The 23,107-nt window shown below is 37.7% G+C and overlaps 1 protein-coding gene across 3 annotated transcripts in view; it reads right to left on the bottom strand.

The window, feature by feature from the left end:
• Window positions 1–23,107, bottom strand: part of DDX46 (DEAD-box helicase 46) — a 66,889-nt gene that overhangs the window by 30,827 nt on the left and 12,955 nt on the right. For all 3 annotated transcript variants that reach the window (XR_009539580.1, XR_009539579.1, XM_060143633.1), the window contains exons 8-15: window positions 21,579–21,744; window positions 20,742–20,862; window positions 19,992–20,167; window positions 18,942–19,063; window positions 17,528–17,606; window positions 15,647–15,729; window positions 2,740–2,904; window positions 1,510–1,672 (exon numbers count right to left, since the gene is read on the bottom strand). Coding sequence is in view for 1 of the 3 variants with exons in the window: in XM_060143633.1 (XP_059999616.1) it covers window positions 1,510–1,672; window positions 2,740–2,904; window positions 15,647–15,729; window positions 17,528–17,606; window positions 18,942–19,063; window positions 19,992–20,167; window positions 20,742–20,862; window positions 21,579–21,744 (1,075 nt within the window). In the remaining 2 variants the exon portion in view is untranslated. The remainder of the gene's footprint in view (window positions 1–1,509; window positions 1,673–2,739; window positions 2,905–15,646; window positions 15,730–17,527; window positions 17,607–18,941; window positions 19,064–19,991; window positions 20,168–20,741; window positions 20,863–21,578; window positions 21,745–23,107) is intronic.

The following is a 23,107-nucleotide window of genomic DNA, read 5'->3' as shown; positions in this document are numbered from 1 at the left end:
CAGCCTCACAGAGAGGCTCACAAGGGAAAGAGTCAGGACTCCTGGCCAACAGCTTGACTGAGCTCTCAGTCAAGAGCCAATACCAACTTGTCAGCTGCCTAAGTAAGGCAAATTGGAAATGGATCCCCAACCCCAACTGAGCCATCCGAGTAGACAGAGCATGAAAGAGAGACTAGTTATGTGCTAAGAACTACACAAATTGCAGATTCATTAAAAAAGAAAAAAAAAAAGACTGTTGCCACTAAATTTGGGGGTGGTTTGTCACAAAGCCATATTGCCAGAACACTTGGTTAGTGAGTTTAATTCAAACTGTCTCTGTTCCATATGTTTAGTGTTCTAAGTCCCACATATATATAACAATGGCGATATTACACAGAAATTAATTAAAGCTCTAATGCGAATCATAATAAAAACCTCTAGGTAGCATGGTACAATGGAAAGAACAGAACATAAATCAAAAATTTTAAGTGCATAGAAACCAAGCCTATTGATCTGCGCCTGCATGACCAGCTGAGTTGGCCTCTGGAGACTGCAGATAAGCCGACCTTGCCTAGACAACCGAGTGAGAGGTACCCCGGTGATTAGTGATTTCCTGCTGCCTCCTCACACAGTACCTGGGATCCTCATGACAGCAGTGATTGGTGAGGGACTTGACCAAGGGAGCTCCCTTATCTCCCTCCAGTAGCAGTTAAGCTCATGGAGTGTAGACCCACCCAGGGTGGGTTCCAGTTCTGGCTCCACCATTTTCTGTGTCATCCTGGCAAAGTTTCTTAACCTCACTATGCCTCAGTTCCATCTTAAAATAAAAATATCTTAAAAGACAATAATGGTACGTACAGCGTAGGGTTGCTTTGGGGATTAAATGAGTTATACTAAAGCACTGAGGCATTTCCTGGCACGTGGAAAGCTCTCTAAGGCAATTGCAGTTCTTTGATGTCTCAGTCTGCTTTTAGTTTGCGGATTTGGGAAAGTCATCAGAGACCATGCCCCTCCTCTGTTTCAGAAACTCCAAAGGCTCCCTTTGATTACAGCAGGGGCTCCAAAGTGATGGTGCAGGGTGAGGGGGTGGGGGGGGAGAGGTAACATAGGGTGGGTGTGATATGATACGTTGGGGGAGTGGGAAGAAAATACTAGAGTATTTCTAATTTTTGTGTTTTTTAATTTCTTATTTGTGTGTTAATGTTTATAAAGAGCATAATATTACATTAGTTGTACATATAAATAACTTGTAAATAAATATTGGGGGTTTGGGCTGAAAAAAAAAATTTAAGTTCAATTCCTCCTTAGCTGATTAATTGTTATGGAATTTGATCAAACCAATATGTTGTTGTCTTATTTTCTTTATCGCTAAGATGAAATAAAATAATGCTTACCCACCCCCACAGAACTGTTGTGAATGAAAAATGACATGGATGACATAAAATTTACTGCTAAATTAGAGACAAAGGAAATACACAGCACAGTGCTTGGCTAAGTTAAGTACTTAACAGAGACTTCATTCAACGTTACCTCCATGAAGAGACATGCAAGGGTAAGAAGCTCTCATTAAATCTTTCAGAAGACCATCAGCATGTTCCTGCTTATCCACAAATATAATGACAGATCCTGATTCTTGATAATGGCCTAGAAGTTCAAGTAGCTTCAAGAATTTCTTTTCTTCTTCAATCACAATCTGAAAACAACACATTGTACCAAGTTAATGGAGTAAAAACCCAAATACATTTCATGAACAAAAATATTCATTTTATTTGTGGCAAATAAATAAACATCTTCCTATAACTTTAGGAAGGGGTAGGAAAATGTTGATTTTAATTGATAAACCACTAAGACCAAAAAAAAAATTGTAACTTTCAGAGACTAAGAGGCTTACAAATGTGGACAGATGATCATCTGTTCTCTCTCTCTTTTTTTTTTATTTTTGCGGTACGCGGGTCTCTCATTGTTGTGGCCTCTCCCGTTGTGGAGCACAGGCTCCGGACGCGCAGGCTCAGCGGCCATGGCTCACGGGCCCAGCCGCTCCGCAGCATGTGGGATCTTCCCAGACCGGGGCACGAACCCGCATCCCCTGCACTGGCAGGCGGACTCTCAACCACTGTGCCACCAGGTAAGCCCCTCTCTCTGACTCTTAACTTCACATCCTATTAACCAAAGAATAACATAGGTATGTGACATTTTATCACCAGCCTACCACTTCTGGTGAAAAAAACTAAAAGAGCATTTAAACAGACAGTTCCATGGAAGAGCAAATTCAACTATACTTGGTAGGGCTTTCCTGGTGGCACAGTGGTTAAGCATCTGTCTGCCAATGCAGCGGACACGGGTTTGAGCCCTGGTCCAGAAAGATCCCACATGCTGTGGAGCAACTAAGCCCATGTACCACAACTACTGAGCCTGCGCTCTAGAGCACGTGAGCCACAACTACTGAAGCCCGCACGCCAAGAGCCTGTGCTCCACGAGAGAAACCACCATAATGAGAAGCCCACGCACCGCAACAAAGAGTAGCCCCCACTCACCACAACTAGAGAAAGCCTGCATGCAGCAATGAAGACCCAATGCAGAAATAAATGAACAAATAAAATTTAAAAAATATATATATATATTTCATAAAATGTTAAAGGCTGCAGTTGATACGTACTATTTAATTTTAGAAATTATCTGCCTATATGACAACGATCCCAAAAGGATGACACAGTGCCTAAACATACAGGGAACTGGGGGTTTCCTAAGGACTGTACGCACCACTTGTTGCTCCACATCTGAGCAAACCACACTTCTGCCTCCAACCTGCACTTCAATGGGTTTACTCAGGATTCTGCGAGCCAAGGCCTCCATAGCTCTGGGGAAAGTAGCTGAAAACATAACTGTCTGTCGGTCAGGGCGAACATTATCCACAATGCGCATGACCTGAGAAAACATTACAAATAAGCATGGTGAGTGTAGTGTCCAAAAACTGTAGGATGGTAAAACCAAGTAGAAGGAACTTTTGAGAACATCTATTCAGTGACTTTCAAATGTGTTACCTTAGAATATTATAATTGATTTTACCCTAAAATTTGCTCCTCTCATAGTTTCCCCCTCTCAAGATATGGCAACTCTAGTCATTTTGGTTTATGCCAAAAATCTAGGAGCCATCCGTAACTACTCTCTTACTCATCCCACACCCAATCCATCAACAAATTCAGTAGTCTTGATCTTCAAACTAAACCTACAATGTACCTATTCCTCATTGATATTTCTGTTTTCCTCCAATTATTCAACACATTTTTACTGAGCAACCATTATGTGCCAGGCATTGTTCTAAGTGCTTGGAATATGCAATAAAAATAGAGAAAAACTTGTCTTAATAGAGCTTATATTCTAATGAGGATGGATAAACAAATATATTATGTTACAAATGGTGATAAGAGCTACAGGAAAAAAAAGAACAATGATGGTGGACATACTGTTGAGGGAGTGGGATACAGGTACCAATTAACTACCTCAGTGTCTAAAGAGCCCTGGAGGAATCAGGGAGTTCTAGGATTCTTATGGCATAAACAAGCAAAAAAAGACATAATGAATAAAATTATTACTGATGGTTTCAAGAGAGACAGGGGTGAGTGGTCGGAAACTGGAAAGGGTAAAGGTCTTGCCAGGAATACACAGGACCACATTTCTACTCCAATCAAAGATGATGTGATATCTGTGAAAGGGGCTGCCGTACCCAAGGCATGTGGAAATCCTGGGCTCCTGGTCCAAACCTCAACCATCTCTCATCTGGATTATTTCAATTGTCTCCTACCAGGTTTTCCTGCCTTTACTCCTGTCCAATCTGAAATCTATTCTCCACCCAGCAGCCAAATTGATGGCTTTAAAACTTATGCCAGTATTTTCAGTTAAAAATGTTTCAGTGTTGACAGCACACACTTACTTCTCTTCCCTTGAAAAACGCTGTAAAATGTAACAATACAGGGATTGTTTTAAAAAATTACACAAACCAACAAAGACCAAGAAAATAAGACAGGACACGATAGCAACAACATTTTGATTAAGTGGTACCTGACTTAGCAGACCCAAGAAAACTAAATCCTAAAATGGGAATGAACTAGACTTTCAAGAAGTGGCTTCTCTTATACCCTATCCTGTTTCTCTTCTTCAGGAGGATTGCTCTTTACCACTTGGTCTTTACATAAATTTCAGAGTTAAGCTCTCTTTAATGTTTTCCAGTAAAGTTTCACAGTTTTCTCCAGATACATATTACACATCTTTGTCAAGTTTATTTTTTCAAGCTTTTGTAACTTATATGATTTCTAAAGTACATTTTCTAACTTACTGGGAAAAGAACTGCAAATGACTTTTCTTTACTGACTTTGTGTCCAGAAATTTTACTATTCTCTTTATCAATTCTAATAATTTATCTGTGGATTATTTTGAGTCTTCTACAAAGATAGTCATATCATCTGCAAATAACACTTGTTTCTTCCTTTCTAAATATTATACCTTTTTCTTGCTTACTGTGCTAGGACCTCCAGCAAAGTGTTGAGTGAGTGTTCACTACCTAATTTTCTTTCTTATGTTAAAAGCTTCAAAGTTGCACCATTAGGTGTAAGGTTTGCTACAGGCTTATTCTGGTAGCTCCCTACTAGTCCTAGTGTGCTGAATTTTTAAACCATCAGTGAAATTTTATCAAATGCTTTTCTACATTATTTGAGATAATACTATGGTTTTTCCCTCTATTCTGGTAACAGGGTGGACTACATTACTTGATTTTTCTAATGTTAAACCAGCCTTACATCCAAAGGATACTAACTTCGGTATGATTAATGATCTATTTTAAACATTGCTATATTTGGTTCCTTAATATATTTTTTAGGGGTTTTGCATCACTGTACATAAAACTGTAACATAACGTTTGATTTCTGTATCAATATTATATTGGCCTATAAAATGGAATAGCTACTATGGAAAAGTTTAACAGTTTCTTAGAAAGTTAAACATAAATTACCATACAGGGGTGGGGAAGATGGCGGAAGAGTAAGACACGGAGATCACCTTCCTCCCCACAGATACATCAGAAATACATCTACACGTGGAACAACTCCTACAGAACACCTACTGAACACTGGCAGAAGACCTCAGACCTCCCAAAAGGCAAGAAACTCCCCACGTACCTGAGTAGGGCAAAAGAATAAACAGAGACAAAAAAATAGGGACGGGACCTGCACCAGTGGGAGGGAGCTGTGAAGGAGGAAAGGTTTCCACACACTAGGAAGCCCCTTCACGGGCAGAGACTGCGGGTGGCGGAGGGGGAAGCTTCGGGGCCACGGAGGAGAGTGCAGCCACAGGGGTGCGGAGGGCAAAGCGGAGAGATTCCCGCACAGAGGATCGCTGCCGACCGGCACTCACTGGCCCGAGAAGCTAGTCTGCTCACCCGCCGGAGCGGGCAAGGCTGGGAGCTGAGGCTCGGGCTTCGGTCGGAGCGTAGGGAGAGGACTGCAGGGAGAGGACTAGCGGCGTGAACACAGCCTGAAGGGGCTAGTGCGCCACGGCTAGACGGGACGGAGTCCGGGGAAAAGTCTGGACCTGCCGAAGAGGCAAGAGACTTTTCTTCCCTCTTTGTTTCCCGGTGCGCGAGGAGAGGGGATTATCTAGAGCGCCGCTTAAAGGAGCTCCAGAGACGGGCGTGAGTCGCGGCTAACAGCGCAGACCCCAGAAACGGGCATGAGACGCCATGGCTGCTGCTGCCGCCACCAAGAAGCCTGTGTGCGAGCACAGGTCACTATCCACACCTCCCTTCTGGGAAGCCTGTGCAGCCCGCCACTGCCAGGGTCCTGGGATCCAGGGACAACTTCCCCGGGAGAACGCACGGCGCGCCTCACACTGCTGCAACGTTATGTTGGCCTCTGCTGCCGCAGGCTTGCCCCGCATTCCGTACCCCTCCCTCCCCCCGGCCTGAGTAAGCCAGAGCCCCCGAATCAGCGGCTCCTTTAACCCCATCCTGTCTGAGCGAAGAACAGACGCACTCCGGCGACCTACACGCAGAGGCGGGGCCAAATCCAAAGGTGAGCCCCCCGGGAGCTGTGCAAACAAAGAAGAGAAAGGGAATGTCTCCCAGCTGCCTTAGGAGCAGCAGATTAAATCTCCACAATCAACCTGATATACCCTGCATCTGTGGAATACATGAATAGACAAGGAATCATCCCAAATTGAGGTGGACTTTGAGAGCAAGATTTATGATTTTTTCCCCTTTTCCTCTTTTTGTGAGTGTGTATACTTCTGTGTGAGATTTTGTCTATATAGCTTTGCTTTCACCATTTGTCCTAGGGTTCTATCCGTCCGTTTGTTTTTTTTTACTTAAAAAAATTTTTTTTTCTTAATAATTATTTTTTATTTTAATAACTTTTATTTTATCTTACTTTTTTATTTTATCTTTTCTTTTCCTTCCTCCCTCCCTCCCTCCCTTCCTTTCTTTCCTTCTACTTTTTCTCCCTTTTATTCTGAGTCGTGTGGATGAAAGGCTCTTGGTGCTGTAGCCAGAATTCAGTGCTGTGCCTCTGAGGTGGGAGAGCCAACTTCAGGACACTGGTCCACAAGAGACCTCCCAGCTCCATGTAATATCAAACGGCGAAAATCTCCCAGGGATCTCCATCTCAACACCAATACCCAGCTTCACTCAACGACCAGCAAGCTACAGTGCTGGACACCCTATGCCAAACAACTAGCAAGACAGGAACACAACCCCCACCCATTAGCAGAGAGGCTGCCTAAAATCATAGTAAGTCCACAGACACCCCAAAACACACCACCAGACGTGGAGCTGCCCAACAGAAAGACAAGATCCAGCCTCATCCACCAGAACACAGGCACTAGTCCCCTCCACCAGGAAGCCTACACAACCCACTGAACCATCTTTAGCCACTGGGGACACACACCAAAAACAACGGGAACTACGAACCTGCAGCCTGCAAATAGGAGACCCCAAACACAGTAAGATAAGCAAAATGAGAAGACAGAAAAACACACAGCAGATGAAGGAGCAAGATAAAAACCCACCAGACCTAACAAATGAAGAGGAAATAGGCAGTCTACCTGAAAAACATTTCAGAATAATGATAGTAAAGATGATCCAAAATCGTGGAAACAGAATAGAGAAAATGAAAGAAAGATTTAACAAGGACCTAGAAGAACTAAAGATGAAACAAGCAATGATGAACAACACAATAAATGAAATTAAAAATACTCTAGAAGGGATCAATAGCAGAATAACTGAGGCAGAAGAAAGGATAAGTGACCTGGAAGATAAAATAGTGGAAATAACTACTGCAGAGCAGAATGAAGAAAAATGAATGAAAAGAACTGAGGACAGTCTCAGAGACTTCTGGGACAACATTAACGCACCAACATCCAAATCATAGGGGCTCCAGAAGAAGAAGAGAAAGAGAAAGGAACTGAGAAAATACTTGAAGAGATTATAGTTGAAAACTTCCCTAATATGGGAAAGGAAATAGTTAATCAAGTCCAGTAAGCACAGAGAGTCCCATACAGGGTAAATCCAAGGAGAAACATGCCAAGACACATATTAATCAAACTATCAAAAATTAAATACAAAGAAAATATATTAAAAGTAGCAAGGGAAAAACAACAAATAACACACAAGGGAATCCCCATAAGGTTAACAGCTGATTTTTCAGCAGAAACTCTGCAAGCCAGAAGGGACTGGCAGGACATATTTAAATTGATGAAGGAGAAAAACATACAACCAAGATTACTCTACCCAGTAAGAATCTCATTCAGATTTGATGGAGAAATTAAAACCTTTCCAGACAAGCAAAAGCTGAGAGAGTTCAGCACCATAAAACCAGCTTTACAACAAATGCTAAAGGACCTTCTCTAGGCAAGAAACACAAGAGAAGGAAAAGACCTACAATACCAAACCCAAAACAATTAAGAAAATGGGAATAGGAACATACATATCGATAATTACCTTAAATGTAAATGGATTAATGCTCCAACCAAAAGACACAGAATGGCTGAAAGGATACAAAAACAAGACCCATATATATACTGTCTACAAGAGACCCACTTCAGAGCTAGAGACACATACAGACTGAAAGTGAGGGGATGGAAAAAGATATTCCATGCAAATGGAAATCAAAAGAAAGCTGGAGTAGCAATTCTCATATCAAACAAAATAGACTTTAAAATAAAGACTATTACAAGAGACAAAGAAGGACACTACATAATGATCAAGGGATCGATCCAAGAAGAAGATATAACAATTGTAAATATTTATGCACCCAACATAGGAGCACCACAATACATAAGGCAAATGCTAACAGCCATAAAAGGGGAAATCGACAGTAACACATTCATAGTCGGGGACTTTAACACCCCACTTGCACCAATGGACAGATCATCCAAAATGAAAATAAATAAGGAAACACAAGCTTTAAATGATACATTAAACAAGATGGACTTAATTGATATTTATAGGACATTCCATCCAAACACAACAGAATACACATTTTTCTCAAGTGCTCATGGAACAGTCTCCAGGATATATCATATCTTGGGTCACAAATCAAGCCTTGGTAAATTTAAGAAAACTGAAATTGTATCAAGTATCTTTTCTGACCACAATGCTGTGAGACTAGATATCAATTACAGAAAAAGATCTGTAAAATATACAAACACATGGAGGCTAAACAATACACTACTTAATAACGAAGTGATCACTGAAGAAATCAAAGAGGAAATCAAAAAATACCTAGAAACAAATGACAATGGAGACACGACGACCCAAAACCTATGGGATGCAGCAAAAGCAGTTCTAAGAGGGAAGTTTATAACAATACAATCCTACCTTAAGAAACAGGAAACATCTCGAATAAACAACCTAACCTTGCACCTAAAGCAATTAGAGAAAGAAGAACCAAAAAAACCCAAAGTTAGCAGAAGGAAAGAAATCATAAAGATCAGATCAGAAATAAATGAAAAAGAAATGAAGGAAACGATAGCAAAGATCAATAAAACTAAAAGCTGGTTCTTTGAGAAGATAAACAAAATTGATAAACCATTAGCCAGACTCATCAAGAAAAAAAGGGAGAAGACTCAAATCAATAGAATTAGAAATGAAAAAGAAGTAACAACTGACACTGCAGAAATAAAAAGGATCATGAGAGATTACTACAAGCAACTCTATGCCAATAAAATGGACAATCTGGAAGAAATGGACAAATTCTTAGAAATGCACAACCTGCCAAGATTGAATCAGGAAGAAATAGAAAATATGAACAGACCAATCACACGCACTGAAATTGAAACTGTGATTAAAAATCTTCCAACAAGCAAAAGCCCAGGACCAGATGGCTTCACAGGCGAATTCTATCAAACATTTAGAGAAGAGCTAACACCTATCCTTCTCAAACTCTTCCAAAATATAGCAGAGGGAGGAACACTCCCAAACTCATTCTACGAGGCCACCATCACCCTGATACCAAAACCAGAGAAGGATGTCACAAAGAAAGAAAACTACAGGCCAATATCACTGATGAACATAGATGCAAAAATCCTCAACAAAATACTAGCAAACAGAATCCAACAGCACATTAAGCGGATCATACACCATGATGAGGTGGGGTATATTCCAGGAATGCAAGGATTCTTCAGTATACGCAAATCAATCAATGTGATACACCATATTAACAAATTGAAGGAGAAAAACCATATGGTCCTCTCAATAGATGCAGAGAAAGCTTTCAACAAAATGCAACACCGATTTATGATAAAAACCCTGCAGAAAGTAGGCATAGAGGGAACTTTCCTCAACATAATAAAGGCCATATATGACAAACCCACAGCCAACATCATCCTCAATGGTGAAAAACTGAAAGCATTTCCACTAAGATCAGGAACAAGACAAGGTTACCCACTCTCACTACTCTTATTCAACATAGTTTTGGAAGTTTTAGCCACAGCAATCAGAGAAGAAAAGGAAATAAAAGGAATCCAAATCGGAAAAGAAGAAGTAAAGCTGTCACTGTTTGCAGATGACATGATACTATACATAGAGAATCCTAAAGATGCTACCAGAAAACTACTAGAGCTAATCAATGAATTTGGTAAAGTAGCAGCATACAAAATTAATGCACAGGAATCTCTTGCATTCCTATACACTAAGGATGAAAAATCTGAACGTGAAATCAAGAAAACGCTCCCATTTACATTGCAACAAAAAGAATAAAATATCTAGGAATAAACCTACTTAAGGAGACAAAAGACCTGTATGCAGAAAATTATAAGACACTGATGAAAGAAATTAAAGATGATACAAATAGATGGAGAGATATACCATGTTCTTGGATAGGAAGAATCAACATTGTGAAAATGACTCTACTACCCAAAGCAATCTACAGATTCAATGCAATCCCTATGAAACTACCACTGGCATTTTTCACAGAACTAGAACAAAAAATTTCACAATTTGTATGGAAACACAAAAGACACGGAAGAGCCAAAGCAATCTTGAGAACAAAAAATGAACGGAGCTGGGGGTATCAGGCTCCCTGACTTCAGACTATACTACAAAGCTGAAGTAATCAAGACAGTATGGTACTGGCACAAAAACAGAAAGATAGATCAAGGATAGAAAGCCCAGAGATAAACCCAGGCACATATGGTCACCTTATCTTTGATAAAGGAGGCCCGAATGTACAGTGGCAAAAGGACACCGTCTTCAATAAGTGGTGCTGGGAAAACTGGACAGGTACATGTAAAAGTATGAGATTAGATCACTCCCTAACACCATACACAAAAATAAGCTCAAAATGGATTAAAGACCTAAATGTAAGGCCAGACACTATCAAACTCTTAGAGGAAAACATAGGCAGAACACTCTATGACATAAATCACAGCAAGATCCTTTTTGACCCACCTCCTAGAGAAATGGAAATAAAAACAAAAATAAACAAATGGGACCTAATGAAACTTCAAAGCTTTTGCACAGCAAAGGAAACCATAAACAAGACCAAAAGACAACCCTCAGAATGGGAGAAAATATTTGCAAATGGAGCAACTGACAAAGGATTAATCTCCAAAATTTACAAGCAGCTCATGCAGCTCAATAACAAAAAAACAAACAACCCAATCCAAAAATGGGCAGAAGAACTAAACAGACATTTCTCCAAAGAAGTTATACAGACTGCCAACAAACACATGAAGAAATGCTCAACATCATTAATCATTAGAGAAATGCAAATCAAAACTACAATGAGATATCATCTCACACCAGTCAGAATGCCCATCATCAAAAAATCTAGAAACAATAAATGCTGGACAGGGTGTGGAGAAAAGGGAACACTCTTGCACTGTTGGTGGGAATGTGAATTGGTACAGCCACTATGGAAAACAGTATGGAGGTTCCTTAAAAAACTACAAATAGAACTACTATATGACCCAGCAATCCCACTACTGGGCATATACCCTGAGAAAAACATAATTCAAAAAGAGTCATGCACCAAAATGTTCACTGCAGCTCTATTTACAATAGCCAGAAGATGGAAACAACCTAAGCGTCCATCATCGGATGAATGGATAAAGAAGATGTGGCACATATATACAATGGAATATTACTCAGCCATAAAAAGAAATGAAATTGAGCTATTTGTAATGAGGTGGATGGACCTAGAGTCTGTCATACAGAGTGAAGTAAGTCAGAAAGAGAAAGACAAATACTGTATGCTAACACATAAATATGGAATCTAAGAAAAAAAATATGAAGAACCTAGGGGTAAGACAGGAATAAAGACACAGACGTACTAGAGAATGGATTTGAGGATATGGGGAGGGGGAAGGGTAAGCTGTGACAAAGTGAGAGAGTGGCATGGGCATATATACACTACCAAACGTAAAATAGCTAGCTAGTGGGAAGCAGCCTCATAGCACAGCGAGATCAACTCAGTGCTTTGTGACCACCTAGAGGGGTGGGATAGGGAGGGTGGGAGGGAGGGAGGCGCAAGAGGGAAGAGATATGGGAACATATGTATATGTATAGCTGATTCACTTTGTTATAAAGCAGAAACTAACACACCATTGTAAAGCAATTATACCCCAATAAAGATGTAAAAAAAAAGTGGCTTTCTTCTATTTGAGGCTTTCCTCACCTAAAATAAATAAATAAATAAATAAATTACCATATAATCAGGAATTCTACTCCTAGGTAATCTATTCAAAATATACGAAGAAGTATGTCCATACAAAGACTTATATACAAATGTTCCTAGCAGCATTATTCCTAATCATGGAAATAATCCAAACGTTCATCAGCTGGCTAATGGAGAAACAAAATATGACATATATTCATATGACGGAATATTAATTACTCAGCAATTAAAGGAATAAAGTAGTGACAAATGCTAGGACACGAATGGAGCTCAAACACATATGATAAGTGAAATAAATACAAGCTAGATGTATACTGTATGATTCTCCACCCCCTCCACCCCCAACAGCATGGCTTGCGGGATCTTAGTTCCCTGACCAGGGACTGAACCTGGACTACGGCATTGAAAGCACCGAGTCCTAACCACTGGACCACTAGGGAACTCCCTGTAAGATTCCATTTATATGAAATGTCCAGAAAAGGCAAATCTTTTAAGACAGAAAGCAAATTAGTGGCTGCCTCGGGCTGAGGTGGAAATAGGAAATGAATGCAGACAGGCACAAGACATTTTTCTGGTGAAAGAAATCTTCTAAAACTGAATTGTGGTGATGGCTGAAAAAACCTGTATGTGTACTAAAACCCATTTTATTACACACTTTAACAAAGTGAGTTCTATGGTATATAATTAGACCTTAACAGAGCTCTTTTAAAAGTAAAAGATTATAATGACCTTATAAATTGATGAGTATTCCCTCTTTTTTATACTTTGAAATAAAGTATGATTAGGAACATAATTATTTACTCCTTGAATGTCTGGTACAACTTGCTAGTGAAAAATAGTCAGGAACTTGTGTTTTCCTTGTAGGAAAATTAAAAGTTGATTTCTTTAACAAATGTAAGACTATTTTAGTGTTCCTGAATCTGTTTAACCTAAAGCTTTCAAATGTACTGGCAAATACAGGAAAAAAAAAAAAAGAAGCAAGAAGTGAGAAAGAGACTATGCAAGGAGATGAAAATTTCAAAAAACTATCAATATCCAGGGAAACTTAAGAAATTTCTGTATCTATGAGACAAGAACAGGATGCCATTTAAAATAAAAATTCAGAGAAAAGAAAAGAACATTTAGAAATTAAAACTATGAAAGCAAAATTTAAAAATTCAACAGAAAGGTTGAAAGCTTTGAGTTTAGGAAATCTCCTAGTACGGCAAAATGATAGAGATGCAAAATACTTAAGAAAAATTAAGAAAATGAAAGGATGAGTCCAAAAGGTCCAACATTCAAATAATAGGAGTTCCAGAAAACAAAGAGAAGGAAATTATCAAAAAGTAATTCAAGAAAATTTCTCAAAACGGAAGGGTTTGAGTTTCTAGACGGAAAGAACACACGAAGTAGTCAGGACACTAGTTGAAGAAAACAAGCCTAAATGACATAGAACATTAGGATAAAGATCCAAAACGTTTCAAGACAAAAAGTACAAATTAAATACAAAAGGTTAATAACTGAGTAACATTGAATTTCTCAAGAAAACCAATGGAGGGACTTCCCTGGTGGTCCAGTGGCTAAGACTCCACACTCCCAATGCAGAAGGCCCGGGTTCAATCCCTGGTCAGGGAACTAGATCCCACATGCCACAACTAAAGATCCCGTATACCGAAACTAAGACCCAGCGCAGCCAAATAAATAAATAAATAAATATTTTTAAAAAAAGAAAGAAAAAGAAGAAAGAAAACCAATGGAGACAAAAAGAAATTCTGAGAGAAAATAATCCTCACCTCATATCTGGCTAAATGTCAAATAAATGTGAGGGTAGACCAAAGACTTTCCAGACATGCAAAGACTCAAAGAATGTACCTCAAGCACTTTCTACTGAAAAAGCAGTCCATAAACAAAGGAATACACCAAGAAAAAGCCATGAGATCAATTTCTGGTTAAAAATGAAAGACTGAACACATGCATCTATTTTTACACCCTCCAGAACGACAAAACATTATAAAAAGGAGATTTTTAAAAATTCACAATGTTATGACTCAAAACAAAAGCAACTAATCAGGACAGAGTTTTGGTGAGGGGGCATGAAAATGTTCTGATATTGGATAGTGGTGATGGTTGTAAAGTTCCAGGAATACGATAAAAACCACTGAACTGACTGGGAAAGGGCACCTAGCTTCATATTCCACCTGACTCCTTCAACTCCCTCTACTCTCTTTCTACAAATGGACCTGCTGTCTCTACTAGAACACATAATTAAAAAGCATATTCAATATCTCCCTCCTACAAAGTAACCTGTTTAATCTCCCCAAAATGCTTATCCAGTCCTTTTTCACATTACGCTCAGCTCAAGCTCCCTATAGCTTCCCCACTATCCCAGTCCTACTTGTTGGGACCCAAAGGATAAATTTAATGCTTCTTTCATGTGATAGACTTTATTCAAAGAGTTAAAGGATGCTACCAAATTCCCTACTTCAAGCTAAATATTCCTCATTCCTTTAACTGTTTCTTGGCTCAGGTATTACCATAGTCCTGTTTATTCTTATATGCTCCTCTGTATCTCGTTTAGAATGTGGTCCCTAAATCTAAACACAATACATGCACTATCATATGACAGGTAATACATTTTTGGAGAATACATGAATAAACGGAAAAGAATGAACACTTTAACCATATCCCTTTCCAATATTCCATTTCTATTACTGCAGTTTGTGATTTAAAAGCATTTTTTTGGCATCCATAGCCCATTGACTACTCATACAGCTCCTCTTGCTAAGAAAAATTTCTACCACCTTTTAAAAAATTAATTAATTAATTATTTACTTATTGACTGGTTGATTGACTGATTGATTGCTGCGCCGGGTCTTAGTTGTGGCATGCCGGCTCTTAGTTGCAGCATGCATGCGGGATCTTGTTCCCCAACCAGGGATCGAACCTGGGCACCATGCATTGGAAGTATGGAGTCTTACCCACTGGACCACCAGGGAAGCCCCTCTACCACCTTTTAACATGTTTTTATTTAGGCTTTTTTTTGTGTGTGTGTAGCCTTTAGGCTTTTATCATTATAATTTTGTATTGAACAAAACTGCACACATGAAGAATATTAAATCTAAGCTAGACAAATGCTTTGGGCCTTAGTTTTTACATCTGGAGAATGTAAACAACCTGTGCTATCTAGATCATGAGGTAGTGAAAAGCATGAATTAAAGCAATTTATTTGGAAGTACAATGAAAACTATAAAATATGAAAGCTTAAGTTTCTATTAGGACTCCACTTCTAATTTTACCAATGATGGTTTTAGATGGCTTAGGAAAGCCTGCACAAATACCTCCTGAACAAGTTTAATGAAGAATCCAAAACATAAATATCTACTTCAATTCCCTATGTCCTCAATCCACTGTATCACCACACAACAGAAATGTGTGTGAGAATTTCAGAAACCATACAAATATTTCATGCTCATGGCAGTTACAAGGTTTACTTTATAGTTCAAAACACTAAGAAATTTAATAAATACCTGTGGTTCAAAACCCATGTCAAACATTCTGTCTGCTTCATCTAAAACAACATAAGTCACTCTTCGAAGATTTGTAACCCGACCTAACATGAGGAAAAAAAATAAAGACAAAAAGAAAACTAAAAATCAGTCACAATTCATTTTATGACTACCAAAATCTTTAAAAAACTGTAAAGGGAACTAAAATGCCTGACTTAACCAGAGGGGTGAGTTAGGTATCTTTAAACAGTGAAAAGAAATTTTGGTTTACAATATCTTATCTACTGGCAAATACTTTCTGACAATGGGTATATGAGGCCCTTTATTTTGTCAAACTCGTCTCTTGCATACCATCATAGGGCCTGAAGAACCTGTAAAATTCAGAAAACAGCCCTCTCCAAAACACATCATAAAACTAAGACTGAGATGGAGCATCGAGCCACATCAGCCATTATCTGACAGCATCACCTAGGAAAAAACATATTAGAGATTACAGCGTATGTGTGGAAAGCAAGTTCCAGTGCTAACTACTTCAGACGCAGAAAATCTCTCTTTACAATACTTTATGTAGTACATAACCTACTTATATACAGTTAGAAGCTTCTAACGGGCATGTCAAAACATAAATAAGAAGCTATTCAATATCACTAGGTAACTAACATATTACACAAAAATTTTAAAAATCAATGTATTACATAGATACATTTTTCTATACAAAGATACAAATCCTATTTTACACAGTGCTCCCACTGGTTTAAATAAATGCAACTGGCTTCTTAGCCAGAAAAAACTAAATACATAGACAGGAAACTCTTTCTACAGGATTAACACAAGCATTTCTATCAATTGTTGATTCAATCACCTGGCAAAAACATGTATAAAACAGTTATTAAATATAAACCAAAAGGACAGATAAAGGGAAAAGATAAAATTAATCAAGATGAATTTCAGGAGGAGACAATCAATGCAGCATTGAGAAAAAACAAGGAATTATTTCATTAGCATTCAACCCAAAACTTTTCATATGCTATACAAGCACAATGACTTATCAATACCAATGTCACTTTACCAACTTCATGTAGAATTAGAATTAAGAGTACACAGAAATCCAAGCAAAATGCTATTAGAAACATGCATTACTCAAAGTTTTAAATACTCTATGATATATATATACTGAATACTACAATGGAAACGTTTGAAAGCATTTTCTTCAAAAAACAGAAATGTGCCAAAATAAATGCTTTCTAATATTTAAGTATTCCATACTAACATGTGCAGCCCCAATTAGTTTTGCAAGATTGGGAACAGCATTAAATTACCTACCTTTGATGGTTTAAGTCTCGGAAGCCCAGTTCTATAAATCTTGAAGGGCCTTTCTCCACAGAAGTTAAATAATGTCAACAGTTTAGTAACAGTTTTGATAGGGAATAATTTAACAAAGCACAATATTTGAGCTAAAAACATGCAAATTTACAAAAGATAAATTTTCTTGAAGCTGCAAGATCTTAACTTATCTAGTATTGTAAGAAAGTACTAGCTCCTATGGAGAAAATGTCTAAATTGTACAATTAAAAAGAAATAGTCCCCCACCCTTTTAGAAGCAAAGCTAGGCCAAAATTGAATTAAGAATCCATGTTAAGTGCTAAAAAAAAAAAAAAAAAATCAGATGGAGTAGTTGTGAAAAAAAATTTTTTTAATTAAATTGCAAAAATATTATGAATACTTGCAACAAAAGCTTGTTACAATACAAATTTCAAGATATTACAGCTTCAAGAAGAAATGTAGAAACCTTTGGTGGTTTCTTGTTTCTGCTTTAACAAAAATGTACAGAATTCAAAAAGGAGAAAAGAGAACAAAAAAACGAACAACAACAACAAAAAAACCCCAACACCCCTGACTTACCACTGTTAGCTGCTAACATGTCAATCATTCGACCAGGTGTGCAAACAATAATTTCAGCACCTCTTTTCAGCTCAGCAATCTAATAAGAAAAGATGAAATTTTATAGTGTATTTATCACTAATGCTTCTTTACAAACTTGAAAATACTGACTAAGGTCCTTGCAGAGCTCCATAACATAAGACAGCCAGGTCTGATTAGAAGACACCAAAGCCTCCTGCTTAATTCTTTGGGATGCTGGAGCACTAATAAAGGAATAGGAAGCAGCAGAAAGACCACATGATGCTGTAACTTTGAATGAAAACCACAGGTTTTTACCAATTTTAATTTGACACAACTCCTCAAAACCAAGAAAGGAATATGAGAGCAGTAAATAAAGAAATTTGATAGATCAATGTTTTTCAAATTGAGATTTGTTTCCATTAGTGAATCACAAAATCAGTAAGTCACAACCTGCATTTTAAAAATGAAATAGAATGGAAAACACTAGACTTTGTTAGACATTATAAAACTTTGTTTGACTTCTATATAAATATGCATGCATGTACCACCTTATTTTGTAACTGTATTTACTACAGACTATGGCCAAAAAAACTGACACAGATAAACTTAGAAAACTAAGTTCAAGCGTTTAAAATAGCATTGGGATAACAAAAGCAAATATTCCCAAGATGTGTCTAAAATCTGAGAAGTCCTGGTGGTTTGGGGGTTAAATATGTTCAGAAAACGCCACTTAATTTATCCCATTTTTTTCTAGCATCACAATATACATTAGCTTATTAACAACTAAGAAGTCTTGCAGAAAAGAAAATTTTAACTTTGCATAGTCCAACATTTCCAAAACTTATTTGACCACAGAACCCAGTATTTTTCCTTCTTCTAGTTAAAGCAAAATATCTGATGACTAGCATTCTTTAGAAGACACATGGAGAAATGCCAATCTAAAGAGAGTGAATGAAGGTATGTTTAAATAATTCTCACTAAAATCATTTAAGAATGCAGATGAAACTCTGATATTAATACATCCCACTCAAAACCACCTTTTAAAGATGTCATTTAGATTAGAGAAAATAAATGTTGGTCCAGGAATCATAAGACCTAGATTCTAGGACAAAGTCTTACTAAGCTAAAGACTTTGGTCAACTTAACCTTTCTGAACATCTGTAAAATGGAAAAAATAATCTGCTTCCTTGAGCGGGGAAAGACAAGCACGGGAAAGCTAAGATATGAAAATGACTCAAAAATTCTAAAATATAACTTTAACATAATTCATTCTTACTATTATTTTCACACCTCATTTTAAAGATTTTAGAAGCAATCAATACAGAAAACACTAAAGCAAAAAATCACTTTTACATTATTAAGTCATTCAATTTTTAAAAAGACTGGAAAAACTGAATGTTCCTTTTATAACTACCTGCTCACTGATTCCTGTTCCTCCATAAACACAGACCACTCTAAGGCCCAAGGTCTTCGAAAACTTCTTACATTCTTTAGTAATTTGTAAAGCCAGTTCTCGAGTTGGAGTCATGATGACAGCTGAAAAGATAAATGTCAAAAGCCTAACCACCAAAATTCTTGAGAGGCTAAGCTTTATAGTGTTAAATTTAACCTCTGCAATCAAGTTCAGATCTTAGTCTAAATTTTGTTTTGTTTTATGCACCTTTGAAAATCCTATTTCGAAAGTTTTGTAATAGCAGAGATTGTGGTGAAGGATAATTTTAAGAAGGTTTTAAGAACATGCTATAGGAAGATAAATGAGAGTTAAATACCTTACTCAACCATCAGGAAAATACTTGGTTGAAAAGAATGCAAATCATTCTCAACTGCAAATCACAGAGCAAAGATAATCAAGTGACTCACTGTGCTGAAGAGCCATGCCGTGGCTTCCGGAAACAACCTTGGTCTGAGGGGCACAGACAGAGGAGAAATATACTGTGCCCTCTGTTGCCAAGAGAGGAGTTGAACAACTTTCCAAAACCCTACTCAAATTTGGAGAACAGATCTCTGCCAAATGAATCAAGAAAACTGAATCTAAAGACCTAATCCTGAATGAAATGTTGGCACTACAGCCTTTTAAGGCCGAAAAAAGAAAGAAAAGAAAAATACACTTCCCTACAATCTTCTATGTTGAGTTGATAGATCCACTGATACGGGCTAAGAACAAACCTCAACATAAATAAACAGATAGATGCACGAGGAGTCTACCTGCCGAGTCAGAGTTTAAAAACTGAGCTGTGCCAGGAGAGGCTGTTTTTGTACTTCTGAGATGTCACTCCAGAGCTCTGAAGATTCTCACTCCACCTGCTGGTAAGGGGAAATCAGCCCCAAAGTGCCAAATTTATAAAGGAAATGTACATAAAGACATCTTTATTGTTATAATTAACATTACAAAGCATCAGGTCTTTCTGATTAACGGACAACGAAGTTGTTAACTGAAAAAATAGTTTAATGAAAGGAATTGTACCTATTGGCCCCTCTCCTTCTTCTAATGACCTCTGATCCATGATGTGTCTAAACATAGGCAACAGAAAGGCAATGGTCTTTCCACTTCCTGTCTTGGCAATACCAATCAAATCTCGTCCAGACATTATAGCAGGAATCGCCTGGGTTTGGATTGGCGTAGGCTTTTCATAACCATGCCTTAAAAAGCAAACCAAAGGAAGACAAGGTAAGAACTGTGATCTCTGGGTCCCTCAAACTGTAAATAAAAGTTTTCCAAAATGTATATCCATACAATGAAAAGGAATGAAGTACTGAGACATTCTACATCATGGATGATGTAGAAATATTTGAAAATACTATGCTAATTGAAAGAAGCCAGTCACAAAAGACTATATTAGTATGATCTTATTTATATGAAATGTCCAGAATAGAAAAATCTATAAAAATAGTAGATAAGAGGTTGCCTAATGTGGAGGAGAAAGGAGAAAACTGACTACTAATGGATCCAGGCCTCTTTCGGGGATAATGAAAATATTCTAAAATTAGATTACAGTAATGACTGCACAACTCCATAAATATACTAAAAATCATCAAATTGTACACTTAAAGGGTAAATTTTATGGTATGTAAATTATATCTCAATAAAGCTGTTTAAGAAAAAATAATCAAGTTTTCCCATTAGAGTAAAAATGTAAGCAGAGGAATTATTTGCGTAAACGGCTGTTTTTAGTAGCAAGATATTGAAAAATGTGGACAACTACTGAACACTTACTTTTTGAGAGAATTTAAGATCTTCATAGAAATCCCACACTGAACCCAAGATTTTATTGGTTTGGGGCAACCTTTTCCCTTGACAATAATGCCCTCCATTTCCAACCGAAATACATTCACTTCTACAAAACAAAATCCAGATTAAAAACTCTTAAATATTGTTCTAATAGTGCCTTCTACTTTTCAGTGAGGCATGGTAAGATTAAAAATTTTCAATTCTTTTCTAGTGCTCCTGAAGATAATTCCATAGAAAAGCTACGTGACAAAGCACTGAACAGCTCAGAGAGACAACTAAAGCAATTACTGTTGCAACCAATTAGGAACAAAAGAAACACTCCAATTTCTACAATTTGGCTTTTATTTTGACTTAAACTGTACCAGCAATAAAAGAACAATGATTGACAAGTAATACAACCACTTGTTCTTTAAGCAAGGTTGCCCAGATTATCCTTATTCTATCAATATCACACAGATTCACATTGGTTCCTAACTCTCAAATATCAGAAAAGGTTAACAATATTTTATTTGCTAACTTCACATGAAGAGTATTTTCGATGCTAAAAATCTCAACTACATGAGCCAAACTAATTTTTCCTCATTTTTTTTTAATGTTTCCAAAAACACACTAATTCCTCACTGCTCCAAATCTTTGCGGATGTTGTCCTACCCTCTAGAATGACTTCTCGCCTTCTAGTTCCCTCTCATTTCTCCAGGTAAGCCAGGCAAATTCCTCCTACTCATGCATCAACTCACAGGCCTATCAACATTCCTCCCAGGCAAGGTGAAGTGTACTCCCTCTGTTCCCACAATAACCAATAAATGAATAAAAAAATTCTACCCTCTTGAGACATTTTTGCCAGTTCTGGAACTTCAACATAAAAGTTTTTTCTGAATTGTTCATATTCAATTTTTCCATGATCCACTGGTTCTAGAAGCTTTCTCTGCTTTGTCTGATAACCTGTAAGGGCAGTCTGAAGATCAACTTCTTCCTCCTCTGACGAATACTATAATTAAAAAAGAAAAATTAAGAGCTAAATCCATTACTACTTTCTCCTATGGGAAGAAATATTCCTAGTTTTAAAGATCCTCCTCTCCTAGAAAATATTCTTTGGCTTTTACTTTATTTTCTGAATTTTCCAACTTAGTTTATTTTTTCTTTGCCCTTATAGAAAGCTATAATAACAATATAAAGCTAAAATAAAAAAATAATTTTAACACAGCTTTAATAAAGTTTTCCTATAGTTTTCTCTATATAAATCTTTACAATGAGTGCTAATAGGAAAAAAAAGTTTAATTTATTTTGTCACTTCATTTCTTCTCTCCCTATCCTATGTCTGGGATGAGCTGATGAGGGACAAGCGGGAATCAAAAAGTGGGCATACACTTGTGCAGCAACACGGATGAACCTAGAGAATATCATACTATGTGAATTTAGTCAGAAAGAGAAAGACAAATATTATATGAGATCACTTATACGTGGAATCTAAAAAATAATACAAATGAATTTATTTGCAAAACAGAAACAGACGCAGAAAACAAACTTAGGGCTATCAAAGGGGAAAGGGGAAGGGGAGGGATAAATTAGGAGTATGGGATTAACAGACACAAACTGCTATACATAAAATAAACAACAAGGATTCACTGTATAGCACAGGGAACTATATGCAATATCATGTAACAACCGAAAATGGAAAAGAATCTTAAAAAAAAAAATATATATATATATACACACACACGTGTGTACATATGTATATGTTTGTGTGTATGTGTATATATATGTATATATACCTATAGACAGATATATATATCTGAATCACTTTGCTGTATACCTGAAACTAACATTGTATTATAAATCAACTATACTTCAATTAAAAAAAAAAGTGGGCATACAGCAAGAGGTCAAAGATGTTAGAATGTTCTACCAATTTGAATATGCGGCTACAATACTGTTGAGAATAGCAAGAATTTCTCCTAAGAGTAACTGAAAAGCACACTTCCATCAATGCTTTCTTATAAATACTTCTAGGACAGTATCGCAAACAAAGTCAAAAATGAATGAAGGGGGCTTCCCTGGTGGCGCAGTGGTTGAGAGCCCATCTGCCAATGCAGGGGACACGGGTTCGAGCTCTGGTCCGGGAGGATCACACATGCTGCGGAGCAACTAAGCCCATGTGCCACAACTACTGAGCCTGTGCTCTAGAGCCTGCGTGCCACAACTCCTGAGGCCTGGGCGCCTAGAGCCCATGCTCTGCAGCAAGAGAAGCCACTGTAATGAGAGGCCCATGCACCGCAGCAGGGAGTAGCCCCCACTCACCACAACCAGAGAAGGCCCGCACACAGCAACGAAGACCCAACGCAGCCATAAAT

Source organism: Lagenorhynchus albirostris, chromosome 3 (assembly GCF_949774975.1).
Source record: "Lagenorhynchus albirostris chromosome 3, mLagAlb1.1, whole genome shotgun sequence".
NCBI lineage: Eukaryota > Metazoa > Chordata > Mammalia > Artiodactyla > Delphinidae > Lagenorhynchus > Lagenorhynchus albirostris.
This window is presented reverse-complemented; position numbering and strand designations above follow the sequence as displayed.